Below are 20,280 nucleotides of genomic sequence, written 5' to 3' on the forward strand. Positions count from 1 at the left end.
TCAGTTGCAGCTTCGTGGCAGATCAACTTCTTCGTAATTCATCTGTAATGAAATGAGAAGTGAATTTCCTTGACTGACAGAGCTGAAACACTCCCGCCAGTCTTCCCTGTCGTTGGTCTATCTATCTAGATATCTACATGCATGTCAGCTGCAGGCGAGGCGGACTAGTCTGGACCCGGAGGAGGGGTACCCGAGGAGCTGGCCGATGGAGGCATGCGCGTTCAACCCACGCAACGCAGAGTATCGTCCAGGGGAGCACCTCTGCCACTTCTCTTATCGGCTCAGGATCTCCTTGTATACCGTTCAGAATTATCTAAACTCAACATGACGTGGACGGACCGAAACGGATGACGAAACTCACTGTGCAAACAGTGCAAACGACGTCACGCAGTCCGGCGATTCCCCGCGCAGGCACGAACTGGAGATTTCTCTTCTGAGTACTTTCCTCCGAGTAGTGCTTCTGCCTGCCTGCCTCTTATCTCACCCTCTCTTGCCCCTTCAATTCCCTCCTGCACATCCTTTGCCTCCCCTGGTCTGGTCAGAACTACCTCATCATGACTCAAAATGATACCGCTCCGCTCCCGGAGGGTATTTTCTCTCTGCTGGATACCGACTTGTATAAGCTGACAATGCAATGCGCCGTCCTCAAGTACTTCCCAGATGTTTGTAAGGGCTTGGGCCACTTCGCTCTCACTTCGTGGATAGGCTGACCGTTCCCCCCTTATGCAGATGTTACATATGGTTACACGAATCGTACCCCGCATATGAAGTTAACGCGGGGTGCTTACAAATGGCTTCTGGCGCAGATGGAGGGTAGGTGATTCACAGTGTACTGAAGAACTAGTTCCGACTGACTGATGCTTCCTTAGCGCTTGCCAATATTCGAGTCACGGACGAGGAAATTCAATTTCTAAAGCAGCGCTGCCCTTACTTCAATCACGCTTATCTGAGCTACCTGACCAGCTTCAAGCTCAAGCCCTCCGAACAAATTGAGATCCACTTCACCCCGGAACAGGATACTGGCAGTGATGATGATATGGGCAATGTGGACTATGTCATTAAGGGCCTGTGGGTGGAGACGATCTTGTACGAGATTCCACTGCTAGCTCTGACGAGTCAGGCCTACTTTATGTTCAGCGACAAGGACTGGGATTATAGCTGTCAGGAGGACAAGGCATTCCGGAAGGGCTGCGCCCTTTTGGAGCATGGCTGCATATTCTCCGAGTTTGGATCGCGAAGACGGCGCGACTACCATACCCACGACTTGGTTATGAAAGGGTTATGCCAGGCTGCGGAAGAGGGGAAGAAGCAGGGCTGGAAGGGCCAATTCACTGGCACGAGTAATGTTCACTTTGCCATGAAGTACGGAGTGGCACCGGTAGGTACCGTGGCCCATGAATGGTACATGACCATCGCTGCCATCACGGATGATTACGAGAATGCGAACGAGGCTGCCTTGCGGTACTGGCTTGGCTGCTTTGGCGAAGGAGTATGTCCGCAGATCTGGTATCACCACTTGCAATGGTTAACATCATCTAGGTCTTGGGTATCGCACTTACCGACACATTCGGCACGCCTGCTTTCCTCGACGCGTTCCGGAAACCTATTCCTGCCTTCACCAGTGCAGGTGTTGGCGCAGTCGCCACCACGGCTTCTGGACCTGGCACGACAGCAACATCTTCGATACAGAGTGAGGCCGACACTAAGCCCCCGATTGCGGCCCCTCTTCACGATGCCCAGGGCGGCCACTCTACCAAGACATACGCCCAAGTCTACGCCGGTGTCCGCCAGGACTCGGGCGATCCTACGTACTTTGTGAAGATGGTGCGGGATTTCTACGACCAAGAGGGGGTCAAAGATCCGAAGACGGTTGTTTTCTCGGATTCATTGGACATCGAGCACTGTCTGGAGTATAAGGTGATTGCTGAGGAAGCCGGGTTCAATCCCGTCTTTGGTGTCGGTACTTTCTTCACCAGTACGTCTGCCCTACGTTTCTGCTTCTACACCGTCAAGGCCCTGAACTAATCGTCTCGCAGATGACTTTGCCAACAAATCCGATGGTAAGAAATCCAAGCCGCTTAACATTGTCATCAAGATCGCCACCGCAAATGGCCGTCCAGCCGTGAAGCTGAGCGACAACATGGGTAAGAACACGGGTGACAAGGAGACCGTCCAGAGCGTGAAAAAGAGGCTGGGATACGTCGAGAATCAGTGGGAAGAAGGTGACGAGAGCAATCGGTGGGCTCGCAAGTAGTGCCATATACTTGGGCGCGTCCATCTCTCCAACAATTTACGGGTTGGCATATTGGCCACGACGCTATTTGCTTTCAGCATCATTTTATATACCTAGAATAGACGGGAATCAAGTGCTCTGGATACATATTGATGAATTATCACGATCGCAAAGCCATTATTTACACAGCCTGTCCGCCTATGCTGAATATATATAACCTATGTACACGAAATCCATCCCCCAACCTAGAAGACACACACCGACAAATCCCGCCCCAACGCCTAAAACAAGTCATCATCGGAAGGAACAAACCCCAAATCCCTGTCCAAATCCCCCGTGATATCCCCGTTCACATGACTACTCGACCTCTGTCCCGGCGTACTGTCATGCACATGATTCGGAAAGGGAGAAAACAGGTCCTTGTTATTGGTTAATGCATCCTCCGGGGCTGGACCGGTCCATCGGAGAAGCTCACTGGCCCAGTCTATGTCGAGGTCTGGGGATGGGTCGGGATTGGGATTCTGGGGAGGAAAGTCGGCGGCGAAGGTGTCGAGATCGAAGTCGAGGTCGAAGGGGAAGGGGTCGGTTGAGTTGATGGTGGTGTTGGGGTTAGATTGGGATCGAGTGTCGCGGGGTGAGATGGGAGGGTTGGTGTCGTTGAGAAAGTTGGCGATGGGATCGTCGAAGTCGTTGGGCGGGGTGGGTTCGGTTTGTTTGGGTAAGGGGTTGGTGGGATTGTTGCGGTTGTGACTGTTGTTGTTGAATGTGAGCGGGGGGTTGGTTGTGGTGCTGGTTCTTTTCGTGGGTGTGGGTTGTGTTGTTGGACTGGTTGGTTTAGAGGTGGGCTGTCTGGGGTGGGTGGCTGGGTCGGGCTCGTCTTGCGGAGGAGTCCAGTGATTGGAGACTCGGTCGTCCATTGATATTATCGTATGTGGGTTTGATATGGTGCTTTGCTTTCGAGGCTGTTCGTGGCTCATGGTGCCGGAGGTGTTGGCGTACTGCATGATTCGGAGAAAGGTGTTTGTACTGTCAGACTGGAGCTTGACCGCGGCTTCAATATTAGCGACCTCCATGTCCGCTGCAGGGTAGATGTCTTTAAGACCCTGCAGCACCTGGATGCACCGCTGGAAGTTGTAGATGCTGGTCTCTCGGGTTGCGGGATTGCCAGATAAGGAGTTGGTCAGGTGGGCCACGGCGGCTGGGATAATGACGGTCACTCCGGATTGAGGGAGGAATCGAGTGAGGTTAAGCTGATTGAGGCCTTGGATGATATGCGTGATACCCACAGCAGCATCGTGCATCTTCGATTGTGCAGTTTGAATCAACTCCCGGCGTGATCGTGACTGGTCCTTGTTGGACGTAAATGCCCAGGGACGATGCAGCGCGCTTGTGGTAGCATGGTATAACATTCGTACCATAGCACCATGGAGGAGTAGAACATCCTCCCCATCGTGGAAGTTTGTTCTTGACGCGGGGATGAACTGTGCGTCCCTTGGCAGAGCGCTCAACCACGACTCCAATCGCTGGCTGCATCGTGCCAATTCCGACTCCGAAGCCTGCCTGGGGACTAGACTGATGGTTGTGCGAGTGGTCACGCCAAACTGACACTGCGACGGGGTATATTGGGCGAACAATACCCGGCCGATACATTGACATAGCTTGGCCTTTTCAATAAACATGGTTGCCAGGCGCTTTTGATGGGAAGCATCCTCCAGCTGACGACAACGAAACATCTCGATCACGGTAGGGTGGTAGGGTTCGAAATCAAAGTCTTCCAGTCTCAACATGGGAACATTGCTAGTCCCTTCGTTCACCTGGGTTGGCCGTCTCAGCCCCATCGCAATAAGCCGGTCTCGTGAATACAAGCTCCACCAGATACGGGATCGCAGCCGCTTGGTCCTAGGGTCCATATTGGCCGATGAAGGGTCTCTATTCAACCCTATCGAGTGCGCATGTATATTGCAGAGACCAATCCAGTCCCAAATGTCTCTTTGTGGGTGGTTTTGGTGGTCAGACCAATATGTCATCAGCAGCAAAGTCTGTAGAATGACTATTCGATCGTCTTCGCAGTCGAGTGAGTAGAGGAGCTAGTTTGACAGTTAGCTACACACAACAACAATGGAACCAGTCCGAACATACCCTTAATCGAGTGAAGAACGCACTGCGAGCACTTTTTCGCGTTGCATATCCAGCTGCTTGCAGATGCTGCAGGTCGACGAAAGCCGTCGCCACAAACATCACTGCTTGAAAAAGCAAAAGGCTGATATTGCCATTGGGGTCATTTTTTGCGACACATCGAAGAAACTCCTGTAAATTTAACACCGGCATGAAGCTATGCACCCATTTGATATAGCATCGTAGTAATTCATTCCGCAGGCCACTCTCTGGAATCGATAAAGCCCCGCGGAAGCGCAGGAACTCCAGGTCTTCCGGTGAGATACGAGACGGGAGAGGCTTCAAGAAGCGAGGTTCATCGTCGAGAATGGCAATAAGAGGGTCGAAATCCGGGTCGATTAGATCGCGGACGGTCGAGACCATGTTTTCGAGTGGTAATGAAGACCGTACCCCACGATCCCCTAAAGTCCGCCATGTCCGAGATGGCCTGGAGTCATGTAACCAAGGCGCATGCGCATTGTAACTCAAACTGTTACTTCTCTTCGCCACAGGTCTATTGTCATCCAAGTCCGCACTGGGCGGCTTGCGTTTGGCGGTCAACATGCTGGAAAAGGCAAAGCCAGCGGCATTTGCAGTTAGTTGGAAGATCACATTCAGAGGGAGATAGATGGCCGGATCCAGCGGTTGCCTATGCAGGCCGCGAGCGTATGGGGCAGGCTGATAGTGGACAACTGGAGACCATCCTCCCCGGCACTAAAGAAGGCGGTGTTCGGGAGGCGGCCGGATGTGGGGGCCTTTGCGGGCTTCCCCGCCAATTTGATATCGACGATGCGATTGCTTAAATAATCACTGTCCGGTCAGCAAGTTATTTGCTGATTTGATGGGTCTATTGGGGGCCGGGGTCGAGTGGTGCTGAGCGGAATTGCGGAAGAATGAGATGCTATTCAGACTCCCGGTGTGGCGGCGGTCACCAGTTGGGCTCGCTGCCTCAGGCAGGATAGCGTTGGGGCGGATCTCTTTTTAGTCCTACTAATGCACAAGGCCTGTCTTGCTGCTTATCCATGCTGCACTCGATAGGGTACCTAGAAGGCACTTCCATCTGTACCGACTCTCCGGTTTATATCTCCGCAGAACAGACAGGATCATATAAATGCCTATAATCCATAGCTGGATATGTCGCCAACTCACCAGTTCGGCCTGGACTACGGATTACTCGAGTTACATGTTTGTTCCCTTATCCTTCCATGTCAACTATGAACCAAGGTCCGTATCTTTTCGAGAACAGGTCTATTCCAACGCCACATAATCTTGATCCTTCATGGACCGGACGATAATCCTAGTCACACAACGTTGTAACCCATATATGCCCGTGAAGCGCACAGTATAATACACGTATTCATTAGAATCGAATCGAATTCAAAAGGTAAAGTAGGGAGAAAGTTGCCCGTGCATCGTGATCAATATCGGTAGAATTTCCAGACTATGCCGACAATTTCATATCACACCGACAGGCGGACGCGTGAGGAATCCGTTTACATACTTCTTCCGTCAGTACTTGCTTTGCCTCAGCGGTAGCAAAAGAGGGAACCGTGTCTCAACTTACGGAGGCAGGAGGAGCTCGCTGAGGCTGCTGTGGAGGAAAGCGACGCCGGCCTGCAGACAGAACCCATTAGATCACTCTTCAATCCAAATCACTTGGGGCAATCTCCCCGGAATCTGTAGTACTTACGCCGAAGACCAGAATGCTTCTCACAATGGTAGCGTTCTCGGGGTGAGTGATTTCCTCATATGCGGTGCTGAAGAAGCTCTTCTGGGGACGGCCAGAGACGACGCGCTGTTTGGGAACCATTTTGTGAAAATGTGATAGAGGCGAAGTAGATGATGATGTCCTTGACGAAAATGATTCCTGAGATGGTGAGAGTGACAGATGTTTGATGCAGGGCGAAGCCGGAATGACGATGAACTCCGAGAAATCTTTCGATGCTTGGCGGCTGCGCCTTTAGCTTATCGCGGCTGCCGTATCTTCTTCGGAGCTGCTGCGCGACCAGTTGATCGGAGAGAAAACCGGAGAACGCACCCTGAGACAATCAATTTACGGACGGAGATTCTCCTGTGCATAATCGCATCTGTTTATTCAATTGAATTTTGTTGGTTCTCGTGTTGGTGGTTGGGTTTGAAGGGCCTTTTCCGCTTTGCGTCTCAGCCAGCGCAAGCCGCAACCATGACGAGCATAGATGAGCTTTTTAAGGTGAGCAATCTAGGGCATGTCTTGTTCAACCTATTCTGACGGATTAGAAACCATCCTCCGCAGCAAGCGCCAAGCGCAAACTCAATTCCGCGAGAGATCCGAGTACGCTCACCCACCTCCTACGTCCCTTGGCAGCAAGTCACTGACACGCGATGAAGCCGAGTTCTATAAGGCGGCTAAGCTCGATGCGGAAGACGATGTGAAATCAAAGGGAAAGGCGCCCATGGTGCAGGATGAAGGCGATGAGGAGGATGACTACGCTGGCCCCGAACTACCTCCCGACTTCGACGCCGAGGATATTCCCGATGACGAAGAAGGACGCTTCTTTGGTGGCGGCATGGAACGCCAAACAGCCCAGGCCATGCAATATATTGATCAGAATGAGGAGGCAGATGCTGCGGTATGTGACAATCGCAAGCTGCAGTCTATTGTGGCCGTTCGCTAAATGACCTATAGCCCGAGAAATTCGACGTTGCCTGGCTCCGACGGTTCGCGCTCAACTTCGAAAAGAAGATATCCAAGAACGCCGAACTCCGCGGGAAGTTTGAGAATGATCCCCAAAAGTAAGCAAAGAACAGACCAGGCTCCAAGGAATGCGCATTATACTAATGTCTTAGATTCATGGCCTCCGAGGCAGATCTAGACACTGAGATCAAGAGTCTCTCCATCCTGTCCGAACACTCCGAATTGTATAGCGAGTTCGCGAATCTGGGCTGCGTAGGCTCGCTTATGTCGCTGCTATCACACGAGAATGCTGATATCGCAATTGATGCGATCCAGATCATTGGTGAGCTAACGGATGAGGATGTCGAGGCCGAGCAGGATCAATGGGACAGCCTGGTCAACGCAATGGTATGTTATACTTCCCATTGTGCTCGTACAGACACTTACTCGTCTAGTTGGACGCCGACCTTATCGAGCTTCTAGCGCAGAATCTGACAAGACTTGACGAAGAATCCGAGGTTGACAGGGCAGGGGTGTACTATGCACTGAGTAAGTGATACCCCGCTATGCATATAATAGCTATGCTGATTGCGCTGAAGATGTTTTGGAAAACCTTGCCTCGCAATCCCTAATCGCAGAGAAGATAGGGCAAGACCCAAACCTGCTACCATGGCTTATCTCTCGTATACAGAAGAAGGAAAGACCAGTGAGCCAAAACCAGCAATATGCAGCGGAGATACTGGCTATTCTTCTACAAGCTACTCCCAAGAACAGGGAGAAGTTCGTTAGCCAGGACGGCGTTGAAGTCCTCCTTCAATTGCTTAGTGCATATCGCAAGCGTGATCCCGAGAAAGACTCCGATGAGGAGGAATATGTCGAGAACTTGTTCGGATGCTTGAACTATCTCGTGAATGAGGATTTCGGGAAGGAAAAGTTCTTGGAAGCTGAAGGTATCGAACTTGCGCAGATCATGTTGAAGGAAGGCAAGTTCAGCAAGCAACGGGCTTTACGACTCTTGGACTATGTCCTAGGCGGAATATCAGGTGCTCCTGCGTGTGAGCGCTTCGTCGAGGCAGCATGCTTAAGTACAGTGTTTGGAATGTTCAAGAGAAAGGTACGTATTCTCCCGTGGTGAAGTCACGGACGGGGACTAAACCCTTATAGCAAGACAACCAGACGACTGAGCATCTGCTGGGCATTTTCGCTTCCTTGTTGCGTCTACTGCCAGGAGGCTCTGCACCACGGATCCGCACTCTGGCGAAATTCATGGAGAAGGACTACGAGAAGATTGAAAAGCTCGTCAAGCTGCGACGGGAGTGTGCGTCGAGACTATCGCCGGTCGAGCAGGCTATTGAGAAGGAACGGAAAAGCTTCACGCAAGAGGAACAAGAGATCATGGAAACCGATTGGCTTTCACGACGGCTCGATGCCGGTCTATTCTCCTTACAGGTCTGTTCTCCCGGTATGCCCTTGTTTCCGTTGGATGTGCTAACAGTCGTCTGTAGCTTATTGATGTCATTCTGGCCTGGTTGGTGGCTGAAGACGACGGGGCGAAACAGAAAATCGTGGCTCTCCTGGCTGACCGCGACGAGAACTTGTCGCTTGTGCGACGAACACTACAAGGTAAGCTAAATGTCCCTACCGTCTTACGGCTGGCTTCCGAGTTCAATGCTAATCAGACGAATAGAGCAAGCGGAAGGGCTCTCTGAAGATGAGCCTGGCGAAAAGGACAGTAAGGAGATGCTGGAGACGTTGTTACAATTCCTGTAGTATAGTAACATACAATGACGAGAAGTCACTCGATGCACTACACAGTAGCAATCCAGAGCACGGTGAGATGAAAGTAAAGCAAGCAGAACAAAGCAAAACACATGATGTCGTTTGTTTGCTTCACGTGACATGCCCCATCGGGCCTAGCCGACCGCTTAGCGCCAGCAGGGCGGTCGAGGCTAGTGGCGGCTCTGTCCCAAGGCAAGATCCATCAGCGCCCGGAGAGAGTTGAAGCACCCCAGCTGCTTCCTTCACCAGCATCACCGGTGGCCTGGGCTCTCTCATTCTTCCATCCATCTGAGGCTCCCGGTTTACCGGCCTCACTTGTCTGATACAGGACACTCGCATCGGTGCATCCCATTGCCTCAGCTGCTCAACGACCTCGAGTGGCATCTTTTCCGCCGAGCGCGTCGCGCCCTTTGCGCTCACTGATATCTCGACTGTCGTTTTTCACTGCGTTTGCGATCCATATCCGTCAAGATGGCCGACTACGAAGATACCTACGAAGATGAGTACTACGATGATATGGATGAGGGCATCACCTCGGAGGATTGCTGGACCGTCATCTCGTCTTTCTTCGACACCAAAGGTCTAGTGTCACAACAGCTGGACTCTTTCGATGAATTCATTTCGTCAACAATGCAGGAGCTGGTGGAGGAGCAAGGCCAAGTGACTCTCGACCAGACCCTTCCCCCTTCCGAAGATGAAGTCGATCCCGTGGTTGTCCGCCGATACGAGCTGAAATTTGGAACGGTCATGCTCTCTCGACCGTCCGTGACTGAAGGTGATGGTGCCACCACTATCATGTTGCCTCAGGAGGCTCGTCTGCGTAATCTTACATACGCCAGTCCCCTCTATCTCGGTGTTACGAAGAAGATTATGGAAGGTCGGGAACGTCTGGTCGCCGACCGGGATGATGAAGATATGGTTGAGTCGAGTGAGGACAGAAAAGCCCATGGGACATACCTTCAGTGGGAACAGAAGGAGCTGCCTGCCGACCAGGCAAAGGAGGAGACCGTTTTCATTGGAAAGATGCCTATCATGCTCAAGTCTAAGTACTGTATTCTTAAGGACTTGAGCGAACAGGCTCTTTACAACTGGAACGAATGCCCTTACGACTCGGGCGGCTATTTCATCATCAACGGAAGTGAAAAGGTCCTGATCGCCCAAGAGCGCAGTGCTGGAAACACAGTCCAGGTTTTCAAGAAGGCGCCACCCAGTCCCACACCGTATGTCGCGGAAATTCGCAGTGCCGTCGAGAAGGGGTCAAGACTTCTCTCTCAATTGTCCCTGAAGCTGTTTGCGAAGGGTGACAGTGCCAAGGGTGGATTCGGACCTACGATCCGGTCGACATTGCCTTACGTGAAGACCGATATCCCAATTGTCGTCGTTTTCAGAGCCCTCGGTGTGGTCTCTGATGAAGATATCTTGAACCATATCTGCTACGACCGGAATGACACGCCGATGCTGGAGATGCTGAAGCCCTGTATTGAGGAAGGTTTCGTTATCCAGGATCGTGAAGTGGCGCTGGATTTCATTGCCAAGCGTGGATCTTCTCAGTCCAGTATGAACCACGAGCGTCGTGTCAGATACGCACGTGAAATCATGCAGAAGGAGTTCCTTCCCCACATCTCCCAGAGCGAAGGCAGCGAGACCCGTAAAGCGTTTTTCCTGGGTTACATGGTGCACAGACTCCTGCAGTGTGCCTTGGGTCGTCGGGATGTCGACGATCGTGACCACTTCGGCAAGAAGCGTCTCGACTTGGCTGGTCCTCTTCTTGCAAACCTTTTCCGAGTTCTGTTCACTCGAGTCACCCGTGATCTTCAGCGGTACGTGCAGAGATGTGTGGAGACCAACAGGGAGATCTACCTGAACATCGGTATCAAGGCCAGCACCCTGACAGGAGGATTGAAGTACGCCCTTGCCACAGGTAACTGGGGAGAGCAGAAGAAGGCCGCCAGTGCCAAAGCTGGTGTGTCTCAGGTGCTTAGTCGTTACACCTACGCCTCTACCTTGTCTCACTTGCGTCGTACCAATACGCCCATTGGCCGAGACGGTAAGATCGCCAAACCTCGACAGCTTCACAACACCCACTGGGGTCTGGTTTGTCCGGCAGAGACCCCTGAGGGTCAAGCTTGTGGACTGGTCAAGAACTTGGCGCTCATGTGCTACATCACTGTGGGTACGCCTAGCGAGCCTATTATTGACTTCATGATCCAGCGCAACATGGAGGTCCTGGAAGAATTTGAGCCGCAGGTGACGCCAAACGCCACCAAGGTGTTTGTTAACGGCGTTTGGGTCGGAATTCACAGAGATCCAGCTCATCTGGTCAACACGATGTCGTCGCTCCGTCGACGAAACATGATCTCGCACGAGGTCAGTTTGATTCGCGATATCCGTGAGCGAGAGTTCAAGATTTTCACCGACGCTGGACGTGTCTGTCGACCGCTTTATGTTGTCGATAACGACCCGAAGAGCGACAACTGTGGCTCTCTGGTGCTCAACAAAGAGCATATCCGCAAACTGGAGCAGGACAAAGACCTGCCTCCGGACTTGGACCCAGAAGACCGTAGGGAACGTTACTTCGGTTGGGACGGGTTGGTAAAATCTGGTGTTGTCGAATACGTCGATGCCGAAGAGGAAGAGACGATTATGATTGTGATGACGCCAGAAGACCTGGAGATCTCGAAGCAGCTTCAGGCTGGTTATGCGCTCCCTGAAGAAGAGCTTCACGACCCCAATAAGCGGGTTCGCTCTATTCTGAGTCAAAAGGCACACACATGGACGCACTGCGAGATCCACCCCAGTATGATCCTGGGTGTCTGTGCCAGTATCATTCCTTTCCCCGACCACAACCAATCTCCCCGTAACACCTACCAATCTGCCATGGGTAAACAAGCTATGGGTGTGTTCCTGACGAATTTCGACCAGCGCATGGAAACGATGGCGAACATTCTTTATTACCCGCAGAAGCCGCTGGCCACGACGCGGTCCATGGAGTTCTTGCGATTCCGGGAGCTGCCCGCTGGGCAGAACGCCATCGTTGCCATTGCTACCTATTCTGGGTACAACCAGGAAGATTCCGTCATTATGAACCAGAGCAGCATTGATCGTGGTCTTTTCCGCAGTCTCTTCTACCGCACATACACGGACAGTGAGAAGATGGTCGGACTGACGGTTGTCGAACGCTTCGAGAAGCCCATGCGATCGGATACGATTGGTATGCGCAAGGGTACCTACGACAAGCTTGATGAAGATGGTATCATTGCACCTGGTGTTCGTGTCTCCGGTGAGGATATCATCATCGGTAAAACGGCACCATTGGCGCCCGAGGCGGAGGAACTTGGCCAACGTACCAAGGCCCACACCAAGCTGGATGTGTCGACTCCCCTCAGGAGTACCGAGAACGGTATTGTGGATCAAGTGTTGGTGTCCACCAGCAACGATGATCTGAAGTTCGTGAAGGTGCGCATGAGAACGACCAAGATTCCTCAGATTGGAGACAAGTTCGCCTCGCGTCACGGACAGAAGGGTACCATCGGTATCACCTACCGACAGGAGGACATGCCCTTCACACGTGAGGGTGTGTGCCCCGACTTGATCATCAACCCCCACGCCATTCCGTCTCGTATGACAATCGCGCATTTGATCGAGTGTCAGCTGAGTAAAGTGTCATCTCTGCGTGGATTTGAGGGAGATGCGACGCCCTTCACCGACGTCACTGTCGACTCGATCTCCCGTCTTCTCCGGGAGCATGGTTACCAGTCCCGTGGATTTGAGGTGATGTATAACGGCCACACTGGCCGGAAGCTGGTCGCGCAAGTGTTCCTAGGACCAACCTACTACCAGCGTCTGCGCCATATGGTCGACGACAAGATCCACGCCCGTGCCCGTGGACCGACCCAGATCTTGACCCGACAGCCCGTGGAAGGTCGTGCTCGTGACGGTGGTCTCCGATTCGGAGAGATGGAGCGCGATTGTATGATTGCGCACGGCGCCAGTGCCTTCCTGAAGGAGCGGTTGTTCGATGTGTCGGATCCCTTCCGGGTGCACATCTGCGACGACTGTGGCTTGATGACCCCTGTTGCGTAAGTGGATGGTCTTAAAGAGATGCCGGCGACGGTTCTTGGGCTAACGATGATATAAACAGGAAACTCAAGAAGGGACTCTTCGAGTGTCGACTGTGTAACAACAAGCACCGAATCTCCCAGGTGCATATCCCGTATGCAGCCAAGCTTCTGTTCCAAGAGCTGGCCTCGATGAACATTGCCGCTCGCATGTTTACCAACCGGTCTGGCGTGTCCGTGCGGTGAGGGGAGGAAGGATTGTTATCCATGTACATCAGATTATTCGCTTCTGTGGTATCTCTTCCGTCCTCGGGCCTTTCTGCCTTTTCTCCTCTTTTCCCTTTTTTTTCCTAATAATTCTTACCCCTCAAAACCTGTGATCTCCACCGAAGACCAGAAGATTCGGCATTTCCCGGCGTACCAAGGACCAGAGGTTTATGATTTTGCTTTGAGCTTCTTCTATATGATATTCTTGTGCTGCCCATGCTTGGAGGGATGGCTGGTGAGCAGCGATGTGCTTGGCTTATGATTTGTCCCTACGGAATGGAATTTGGATCTAGTGAGGGGTTCCCCTGTACGTTCTGCACTTAAGTTGGTCATGACGGGGCCTTATCTGAAGGGATGCCCGCATGTGGGTGCCGTAGTGGTCTTTTCTCCTGGCCTCTCTCGACTCTCTGACCCCTCCACCCCTCTTTATTCCCGTGAACCTTAAACCCCACGGGCCTGCAGAATCGAGAAGTCGGTGACAGACTGTCCTCCCGCTGCTCCGTTGCGATTGGGGCCTGGGTTTCTATTGATAGGCGAGCCTCGGAGAAGGACCTCATGGAGGGCGGCAAGGGAAAGCAGCATCCCGGGCATGGATGGTGGGCAGACGGGGTGGTTGGCTGTCCGGTGGCAGGTTGGGGGGGGGACGAAAGGCCAATGGCACCGACCAATTACCCGCCGGCCGGGATGGGGAGGTCGGCGCGGGGATTTGACTGGCAAGGAGCAGCTGCAGGACCCTCCACCCATTTCCCAGAATAGCCAGGCGGGTGACAAAATGCCAGTAGGTCAGAAAGATCCCATCACACAGCTGCATGCCAATGCCAATGCCAATGCCGGGCTTCCCCCCCCCCCCCTCCTCCATCGAACTCCCCGTCGCCTCTTAAAAGGCTGGCGTAGCCGCCAGGGCGTCTTCTGCCTTCTTCCCTTTTTCTTTTCTTCAGCAAGCTTGTCTTGTCTGTACTGCCTGTGGTTTGGAAGTATCCCCCCGTGCACTGGTTGCATCGGTTTTGTTGTTGTTTCTTCACTTCAGTTTATATCTTAATAATCCTTCTATATTACCCAAAAACCCCCCCCCACCCCAAATCCCCTCCATACAATCACACGAGCTGTGCTCTGTGATTTCCTGCTGCTTCATTGCTTTGCTCTTGTTCGGATACTTCTAAACCATACAACCCCTTGACGGTTATATTTGTTGTCGCCGGTCGACATCCGTGATCCCGTCATCCAGTGCAGACGACTTGCCGGCCTTGTCGCTTTTGTCCATATCCAACTTCTATCTAATTTTCTGGTTGCGTGTCGAGGACTGGATCCTGTCAAGCAAAGCCTCGTTGTTATACTTGCACAGCCAACCAACCAACATTTCCAACAACACAAGGCTGGATTGAATCGACTCTGGTAGTCCTTCAGCTCCGCCTTTATAACGACGACTAATCCGCCATTGACACGACTTACCATATCATCTTGCTTCTGCATATTATCTAATTCTTAGTATAACCTGGTCAATCTCTCAACATGTCTGCTGTTCAACTCAAGTTTTCGCTGCGCACCTCCTCCAATGTCAAGACTGTCCACCTGGTCGGCTCCTGGGATAACTACTCCCGTCAGATCCCCCTTTCCCGGGATGATGGCAAGCCAGGCGCATGGATTGGCAAGTTCCGCTTCCAGACCTCCATGCTGAAGCTGGGTGGCCGCTACTGGTACTACGTAAGTGGACTGTTTTGTTCGATCGAATTGCACGCGCTAAATGGGTCTAGTATATCATGGACGGTTACCATGTCTCCCATGATCCCGCCGTTGAGTACACCGTTGAGCCCACCACCGGCCGCAAATTGAACATCCTCGATGTTCCCGGTGGCAAGAAGTCCTCTCAGCCTGCCCCCAAGCACCGCCGGGGCTCGGAGGACTTTGTAAAGGGCCGCGCTCCGTCTCCGTCCAAGATTCACCACCCCAAGCCATCCAAGCCCTATGCGTCCCGCCAAATCCGGGAGACGGACTTTGCTCCCACTATGGAGGACCTGACCATGCGGTTTGCCGACTCCCGGCTGTCCGATGAGTACTCGCTCTCCAACAGCCCGCCCAGCTCGGTTGGCTCGTCACTATCCTCCCGGTCATCCGGCAGCACGTCCCCATCGTCGCTGTCGTCGATGAGTGACCCACCCACCCCGATCTGCCACTGCGAGCGTTACGGAATCACTCGCAAGGGCGATCGGGTCAAGCTCGACTGTGGCGGCAGCCGCTGCGGCTATGTTACCGAGTCGTCCGAGGCCAGCTGCTCGGAGTCGGACAGTGATGAGGAGTACCGCCGTGCCCGCAGCGCCGTCCGTCGCCAAGGCATTGTGGTTCGGAGGTAAACCATGACAAGCGTTGGTGCTTTTTGCATTGCTTTACACAATCATCCCCTCATGGGAGTCGCTTCCCGCGCCGAAGGGCCGAACATGCCGGGCATCCAATGCCCGCCCTCTCTCGAGGGTTGTCACTCCTTTAGCAGTTACCTGCTGCGTCTATCACCGACGCTGCTTGCATGCAAACCTATAAAGAAAGAAAAAGACCAAAAAAAGGTGTTGTCGAGGCATCCGGGCCATGGCGATCTGCCGTGGACGAGCCAGATGTTGTATGTGGGGGAGAGGAAAATGGAGAGGAATGGAGGGGATGGAAGAACTGGAATTGAGGGGGTTGACGGAGAAAGAAGAGACCAGCTCCGCTCTATACTAGGGGTTGAAGGTATAGCCAGGCGGAGGAAGAATGAAACGAACGATGTCCGAGTCACGATAGTTACGTTGTTCACAAATAGGATACGAATGATGAGTGATGATCTTTACCGTATACTTTAGCTAAGCATAGTGAGCACTGACTGGGGGGAGACACTGGTGATTCGGCCTCCGCGTGGGCGTCTCGGAAAGTCCCTCCCCCGCAATCGGATATCCCGAGGCCTGCGCCTACTTAACCATCCACCGAGACCTGGCCATGGAGACTACCGCGGAACTTCACAGCCTGCAAGCCAGACACCATGCCTCCTCTCCCGCTGACTGTCCAGTACAAAGAAGCCAATGGCAGTACCATTACCACCGACATCTACCTCCCTCCACCACCGGGATCTACCCATGACGCCGTCAAGAAGTACCCTGTTTGTCAGTTATTCCCCGCTGAGATTGTCCAGTGGTATCGCATCCCAGCTAACCCAATTCTTCTCCCCAGTAATCAACATCCACGGCGGCGTGTTCATGCTGGGCCACTCGCGCATGGTCTCGATGCCGCAGATCGACGACTGTCTGGCCCGCAACTGGATCGTGGTGGTCCCGAACCATCGCCTCTGTCCGCAGGTGAATATCCTCGAGGGGCCGATCACGGACTGTCGGGACCTGCTCGCCTGGATCTACGATGGCCACATGGACGCCTTTCTCGCGAGTGAATCCGTGCAAGAGGTCCATGGCGCCCAATACCAGGTTGATATGGACCGCGTCATGGCATTTGGGACATCCTCGGGGGGCACTTTGGCGTTGTCTTTGGTGGGTGCATACTTACCTACCTACACTGCTTACCCCCTCTCCGCAAGCCTGAGATTGTTACTTACTGCGAACCACCCTCTAGGGCTATGACGTCCCCCGTCCAGTCTCCGCCATCCTCGACTTCTACGGTGCCGTGCACTTTACTCACCCCTTCTGGACCCAACCGCTCCCCGATGTCGCGCGTACCCTTCCGCCCCTGGACCCCTCATTCCTCAACCAAGTCTACGACGAGTTCCCCGTTCCGACGGATAGTTCCATCTCCCTGGAAGGCCAAACGGAAAGCGGCGCCGCCAAGGGACCGAATTTCTCGCGGCCCCGGGATGCCTTTGCCCTGACGCAGGTGGCCAACGGCACGGTGCTGCAGGCGTGCTATCCGGGGCGGGACGTGAGGGAGATTGACCCGGTGGTGCAAGTTAGGGAGGGGTTCCCGCCGACGTTCATTGTGCATGGGGATCAGGATACGAAGGTGCCGATTGAGGTGAGTCGGGAGTTGTGGCGAGTGTTGCGGGAGAAAGGGGTGGAGTGTGAGATGGTTGAGGTGCCTGGGGAGGATCATACGTTTGCAATGGGGATGAGGGCTGGGTCGCGGACGTGGGAACTGCAGCGACGCGGGTTTGATTTTTTGGAGAGGGTTATTGGGCGGGGATGAGGATGAATGAGAATGAGGTCGATTCGGGGGTTGTCCGGTGCGTGTAGATAATCGGTGGAGTAATCCGCAAGGCTGAACGGATTCCTTGGATAATGCGATCCACGGGGCCCGCGGGATCCAGCGACGCGAGTCGATGCCAATCGTAAGCAAGCATTTGCACCCCTATAGATAGATATCGTCAGGGGAGATGAATTACTCCGTCTGACCCGCCTGGCTCAATGACAGGCAGAGGGATAAATCAGACAAATCATGTTAACAATAATCAATAGGCAGTCATTGGATTTCCGTGCCCGGCATTCCGAGTTCCGACCTTCCGAGAGTCCTAAAGGGGAAAGAGAGGATGCCTGGCTGGCCCCCGGTGTGAACGAAGCTGATTCGCCAGGTCGGAAAGTGTGACTCAGGCCGCGGCGGGGGGGCAGTCACGGGATGCTATTTTGGGGATGGGTTTTCCCCTTCGTCGCTTGTCCACTCACCACTGTCCAGGACTCCAGTCACCGTGTCCCACTGTCCAGTGTCCACTGGTCCAACGCATCCCAGTTTCAGCCCTACGGTGTCAGGGCCCATTCAGAGTTTAGGCATCCTCGAATCGTCCCTCTCGTCTTACTCTCTTTGGCTTCCCCCCCCCCCCTCTTCTCACCTCTCAGCCTCCGCCGTGGTCCATTCACACGCCGGCCTCGGACCACTAACCTGCTTCATCCGCGCTATGCTGGGACTAATTCCTGCCCACGGAATTTCCTCAAATCACCGCCGGCCTCTCGCTGCACTGCTGCAGCCTTATGGCTCCCAAGGTCCCCCCCGGAGAACCGCACCGACATTTGGACGGTGGTGTCTCCAGCGGCCCACGGCTCCGAGTTACAATTTCCACAGGGCCAACTCTATCGCTGACCCTCGCCTCAGCTGAACCTGCCGGCCACACGAGGTCCAGCTCCCCAATGATGCCCGCCTGACTGCCGGCTGCAGGCCTCCTGCAGGCCTCCGCGAGTCCTCAGGGGCCTCAACGGTTCCATCCCGGTGGGTAACGGGGCCCAGGAAACCATCAGAAGCAGGAAATGCGTGGGCATCAGCTGTCATGGGCAGCGTGGCCGACTGCTTCCCGGGCTAATTCTGCACTACTCGGCCCTCAGCCCGACCAGCGTCCCCCCCCCACTGATCGACTCCGGTTTGCCCTACGAGTATTGCGCACGCCGAATAGGCCAATCTGCCATGGCTTGACGTTTGCCCGGCAGGATGGGTCCTCCTTCTTCTCCTCCTTTCCCTCTTTTTTCTTTTTTTCCCTTTTCCCCCCTTCTCCCCTCTTCCTGGGTTGTCTTCGCGGTTTCTTTCCCCTCTTCGCTCCTCTCCTCTCCTCCCTCCACCCTCCTTCTCCTCCCCCTCGCTAGTCCTGTTCGTGATGGACCGTGTCATTCTGCATCGTCCTCGGGCACAGAATTAAGGGTCGATTCGATTGATGGGTGCCTTGCATCGATCTCGGCAGTCGCATTCAGCATCAAGGGCATCTTAGAATGACCAAGTCGGGCAAATCCGCCAGTTCTAGATCGTTGGTCTGGTTGTCCCTGGGAGCTTGTCCTCTATCATGATCCTGGGTCGCCTGAATGGTCGGTGTTCTTATAATCGATTCCATCCGCGGTCCACTCCCCACCTCCATCGCACTCACCACCGTGCTCCTCTACCCTCCAGTCATTCCTTGACCAACACCATCATTCGTGCCTCCTTACCACGCCGGACGTTTCTCTCTTCGGTTCTTGTCTTTTCCATACCCCCATCGACAATCCCATCCGTCGTTCGACCACCGTCACCATGTGTTACCAGCTGGTGGAACGATTCTCGGCGTGTCGATGTCTTTACTTTCAACACGCGGTAGACCCGTGTGAAGCATATGGCCAGCGCGGCCATGTGGTGCAGGAGAAAATCGTCTTGGTCGGCTACACCTGTACCCGACACTCCTTGCGTTGCAACGGAAGTAGCACGCGAGACCCGACCCTGCCGGATTCAGGATACTCCAGCATCAAGGGTTAGACTATACCCACGGAAAATCAAATCCCAATCTCTGGATAACTGAGGCAGCAGTCGCGGGCCGTCTGCCTCCGCCGTCTGCCTCCGCCGTCCATCGAGTTCCTTCCTGTTCGATACATGCTTAGTTCGATTCGATTTTGGCATGGCCGGTTCGCCAAATCTTTTGCTAGATATATGTCTTTTATTGTCAGCGCTGTGGGCTGAGCTCTCGTCCCCATTTTTCCTCTGCTTTGTGTGCGCGTGGCCAGTCCGCCTCTTCTGCATAGCGTTGCGCTGCATGCCCCGTTCCGATCCGACGAGAAACGCGCGATGTTTGACTGGGTGGAGGGTTGTCTTGGGTGAAATATGGTAATAGAGGAGGATCGGGTGGGAATGGCCGTATCCGGGATACGTATGTGCTACCTACCATTATCTACGCATGATCTAGCTGGCCTACCTACCTTCGTTATTTAATTCTCTACACTTTGTTCTTTCCTTGATACATACTGCATGCATGGGATTTGGATCTGTGAGTCGGCGAAATCCGTTCATTAGACCAGTATCACATGTTGATATTCAGCGCGATCGAAGATCCCACCCTCAAGCCTACTACACTAAACCACTTTGAACGCCCATTCACTCAAATAATGTATCCACGTGACCATCCGGAACACGGAGAAACAAACACAGATTACTAATCCTGTACAAATGATGCATCACTCCGTACAGACTATCTAGATACATTGCAGACAATCACCCGTGAATAAGTAGATAGCTAGAACATAGATCCACTATCCGTGTCGCTTCCATCTCTCCTAATCACGAAAAATACACACGCAGCGCAGGCTAGGCCATATGTAGTAGTGCTCTGCTTCAGTGGTTTTGGTTTAACTAGAGAGTAGACTGCACTCGACTGGCTGTACTGTACTTTTCCTTTCCTTTTTGTTCCGTTCCGATTCTTCACGGGAATGGAATGGAATTGTCATTGCCTC

At 53.4% G+C, this 20,280-nt stretch overlaps 10 protein-coding genes across 10 annotated transcripts; 8 read left to right on the forward strand and 2 right to left on the reverse strand.

The window, feature by feature from the left end:
• Positions 1-441: 441 nt before the first annotated feature.
• On the forward strand, positions 442-2,383 carry BO80DRAFT_232979 (nicotinate phosphoribosyltransferase). Its single transcript, XM_025714486.1, has 5 exons — positions 442-666; positions 730-813; positions 870-1,489; positions 1,540-1,975; positions 2,037-2,383. The coding sequence occupies exons 1-5, from the start codon at positions 555-557 to the stop codon at positions 2,252-2,254; spliced, it is 1,470 nt and encodes a 489-aa protein (XP_025578646.1). The 5' UTR covers positions 442-554; the 3' UTR covers positions 2,255-2,383.
• Positions 2,384-2,388: 5 nt separating this feature from the next.
• BO80DRAFT_374574 (transcription factor domain-containing protein) lies at positions 2,389-5,260 on the reverse strand. Its single transcript, XM_025716599.1, has 2 exons — positions 4,373-5,260; positions 2,389-4,320 (listed from the first exon to the last, which is right to left on the reverse strand). Exons 1-2 carry the CDS (start codon positions 4,949-4,951, stop codon positions 2,515-2,517), a joined length of 2,385 nt encoding a protein of 794 aa, XP_025578647.1. The 5' UTR covers positions 4,952-5,260; the 3' UTR covers positions 2,389-2,514.
• Positions 5,261-5,391: 131 nt separating this feature from the next.
• BO80DRAFT_422169 (putative TOM core complex subunit Tom6) lies at positions 5,392-6,249 on the reverse strand. Its single transcript, XM_025718760.1, has 3 exons — positions 6,078-6,249; positions 5,952-6,001; positions 5,392-5,887 (listed from the first exon to the last, which is right to left on the reverse strand). Exons 1-3 carry the CDS (start codon positions 6,195-6,197, stop codon positions 5,881-5,883), a joined length of 177 nt encoding a protein of 58 aa, XP_025578648.1. The 5' UTR covers positions 6,198-6,249; the 3' UTR covers positions 5,392-5,880.
• A 156-nt stretch (positions 6,250-6,405) lies between these two features.
• BO80DRAFT_374578 (beta-catenin-like protein 1) lies at positions 6,406-8,839 on the forward strand. Its single transcript, XM_025716600.1, has 10 exons — positions 6,406-6,596; positions 6,644-6,698; positions 6,755-6,996; positions 7,053-7,159; positions 7,214-7,448; positions 7,496-7,589; positions 7,640-8,154; positions 8,205-8,489; positions 8,546-8,663; positions 8,728-8,839. Exons 1-10 carry the CDS (start codon positions 6,570-6,572, stop codon positions 8,808-8,810), a joined length of 1,761 nt encoding a protein of 586 aa, XP_025578649.1. The 5' UTR covers positions 6,406-6,569; the 3' UTR covers positions 8,811-8,839.
• A 451-nt stretch (positions 8,840-9,290) lies between these two features.
• Positions 9,291-13,123, forward strand: BO80DRAFT_347971 (DNA-directed RNA polymerase II core subunit RPB2; the record flags this gene model as incomplete). The annotated part of the gene is made up of 2 exons (XM_025715438.1): positions 9,291-12,898; positions 12,961-13,123. The coding sequence occupies 2 exons, from the start codon at positions 9,291-9,293 to the stop codon at positions 13,121-13,123; spliced, it is 3,771 nt and encodes a 1,256-aa protein (XP_025578650.1).
• A 1,268-nt stretch (positions 13,124-14,391) lies between these two features.
• esdC (GTP-binding protein EsdC) lies at positions 14,392-15,820 on the forward strand. The gene is made up of 3 exons (XM_025714488.1): positions 14,392-14,485; positions 14,541-14,845; positions 14,896-15,820. Exons 2-3 carry the CDS (start codon positions 14,654-14,656, stop codon positions 15,490-15,492), a joined length of 789 nt encoding a protein of 262 aa, XP_025578651.1. The 5' UTR covers positions 14,392-14,485; positions 14,541-14,653; the 3' UTR covers positions 15,493-15,820.
• Positions 15,821-15,903: 83 nt separating this feature from the next.
• On the forward strand, positions 15,904-17,509 carry BO80DRAFT_233328 (uncharacterized protein). The gene is made up of 3 exons (XM_025714492.1): positions 15,904-16,258; positions 16,337-16,647; positions 16,730-17,509. Exons 1-3 carry the CDS (start codon positions 16,189-16,191, stop codon positions 17,294-17,296), a joined length of 948 nt encoding a protein of 315 aa, XP_025578652.1. The 5' UTR covers positions 15,904-16,188; the 3' UTR covers positions 17,297-17,509.
• Positions 17,353-18,263, forward strand: BO80DRAFT_233297 (uncharacterized protein). The gene has a single exon (XM_025714491.1). It carries the CDS (start codon positions 17,723-17,725, stop codon positions 18,179-18,181), a length of 459 nt encoding a protein of 152 aa, XP_025578653.1. The 5' UTR covers positions 17,353-17,722; the 3' UTR covers positions 18,182-18,263.
• Positions 18,264-18,782, forward strand: BO80DRAFT_233196 (uncharacterized protein). The gene has a single exon (XM_025714489.1). It carries the CDS (start codon positions 18,346-18,348, stop codon positions 18,673-18,675), a length of 330 nt encoding a protein of 109 aa, XP_025578654.1. The 5' UTR covers positions 18,264-18,345; the 3' UTR covers positions 18,676-18,782.
• On the forward strand, positions 18,783-19,404 carry BO80DRAFT_233197 (uncharacterized protein). The gene is made up of 2 exons (XM_025714490.1): positions 18,783-18,891; positions 18,974-19,404. The coding sequence occupies exons 1-2, from the start codon at positions 18,889-18,891 to the stop codon at positions 19,310-19,312; spliced, it is 342 nt and encodes a 113-aa protein (XP_025578655.1). The 5' UTR covers positions 18,783-18,888; the 3' UTR covers positions 19,313-19,404.
• Positions 19,405-20,280: the final 876 nt, after the last annotated feature.

The sequence above is a fragment of the Aspergillus ibericus genome (genome assembly GCF_003184845.1).
Source record: "Aspergillus ibericus CBS 121593 unplaced genomic scaffold BO80scaffold_6, whole genome shotgun sequence".
Taxonomy (NCBI): Eukaryota; Fungi; Ascomycota; class Eurotiomycetes; order Eurotiales; family Aspergillaceae; genus Aspergillus; species Aspergillus ibericus.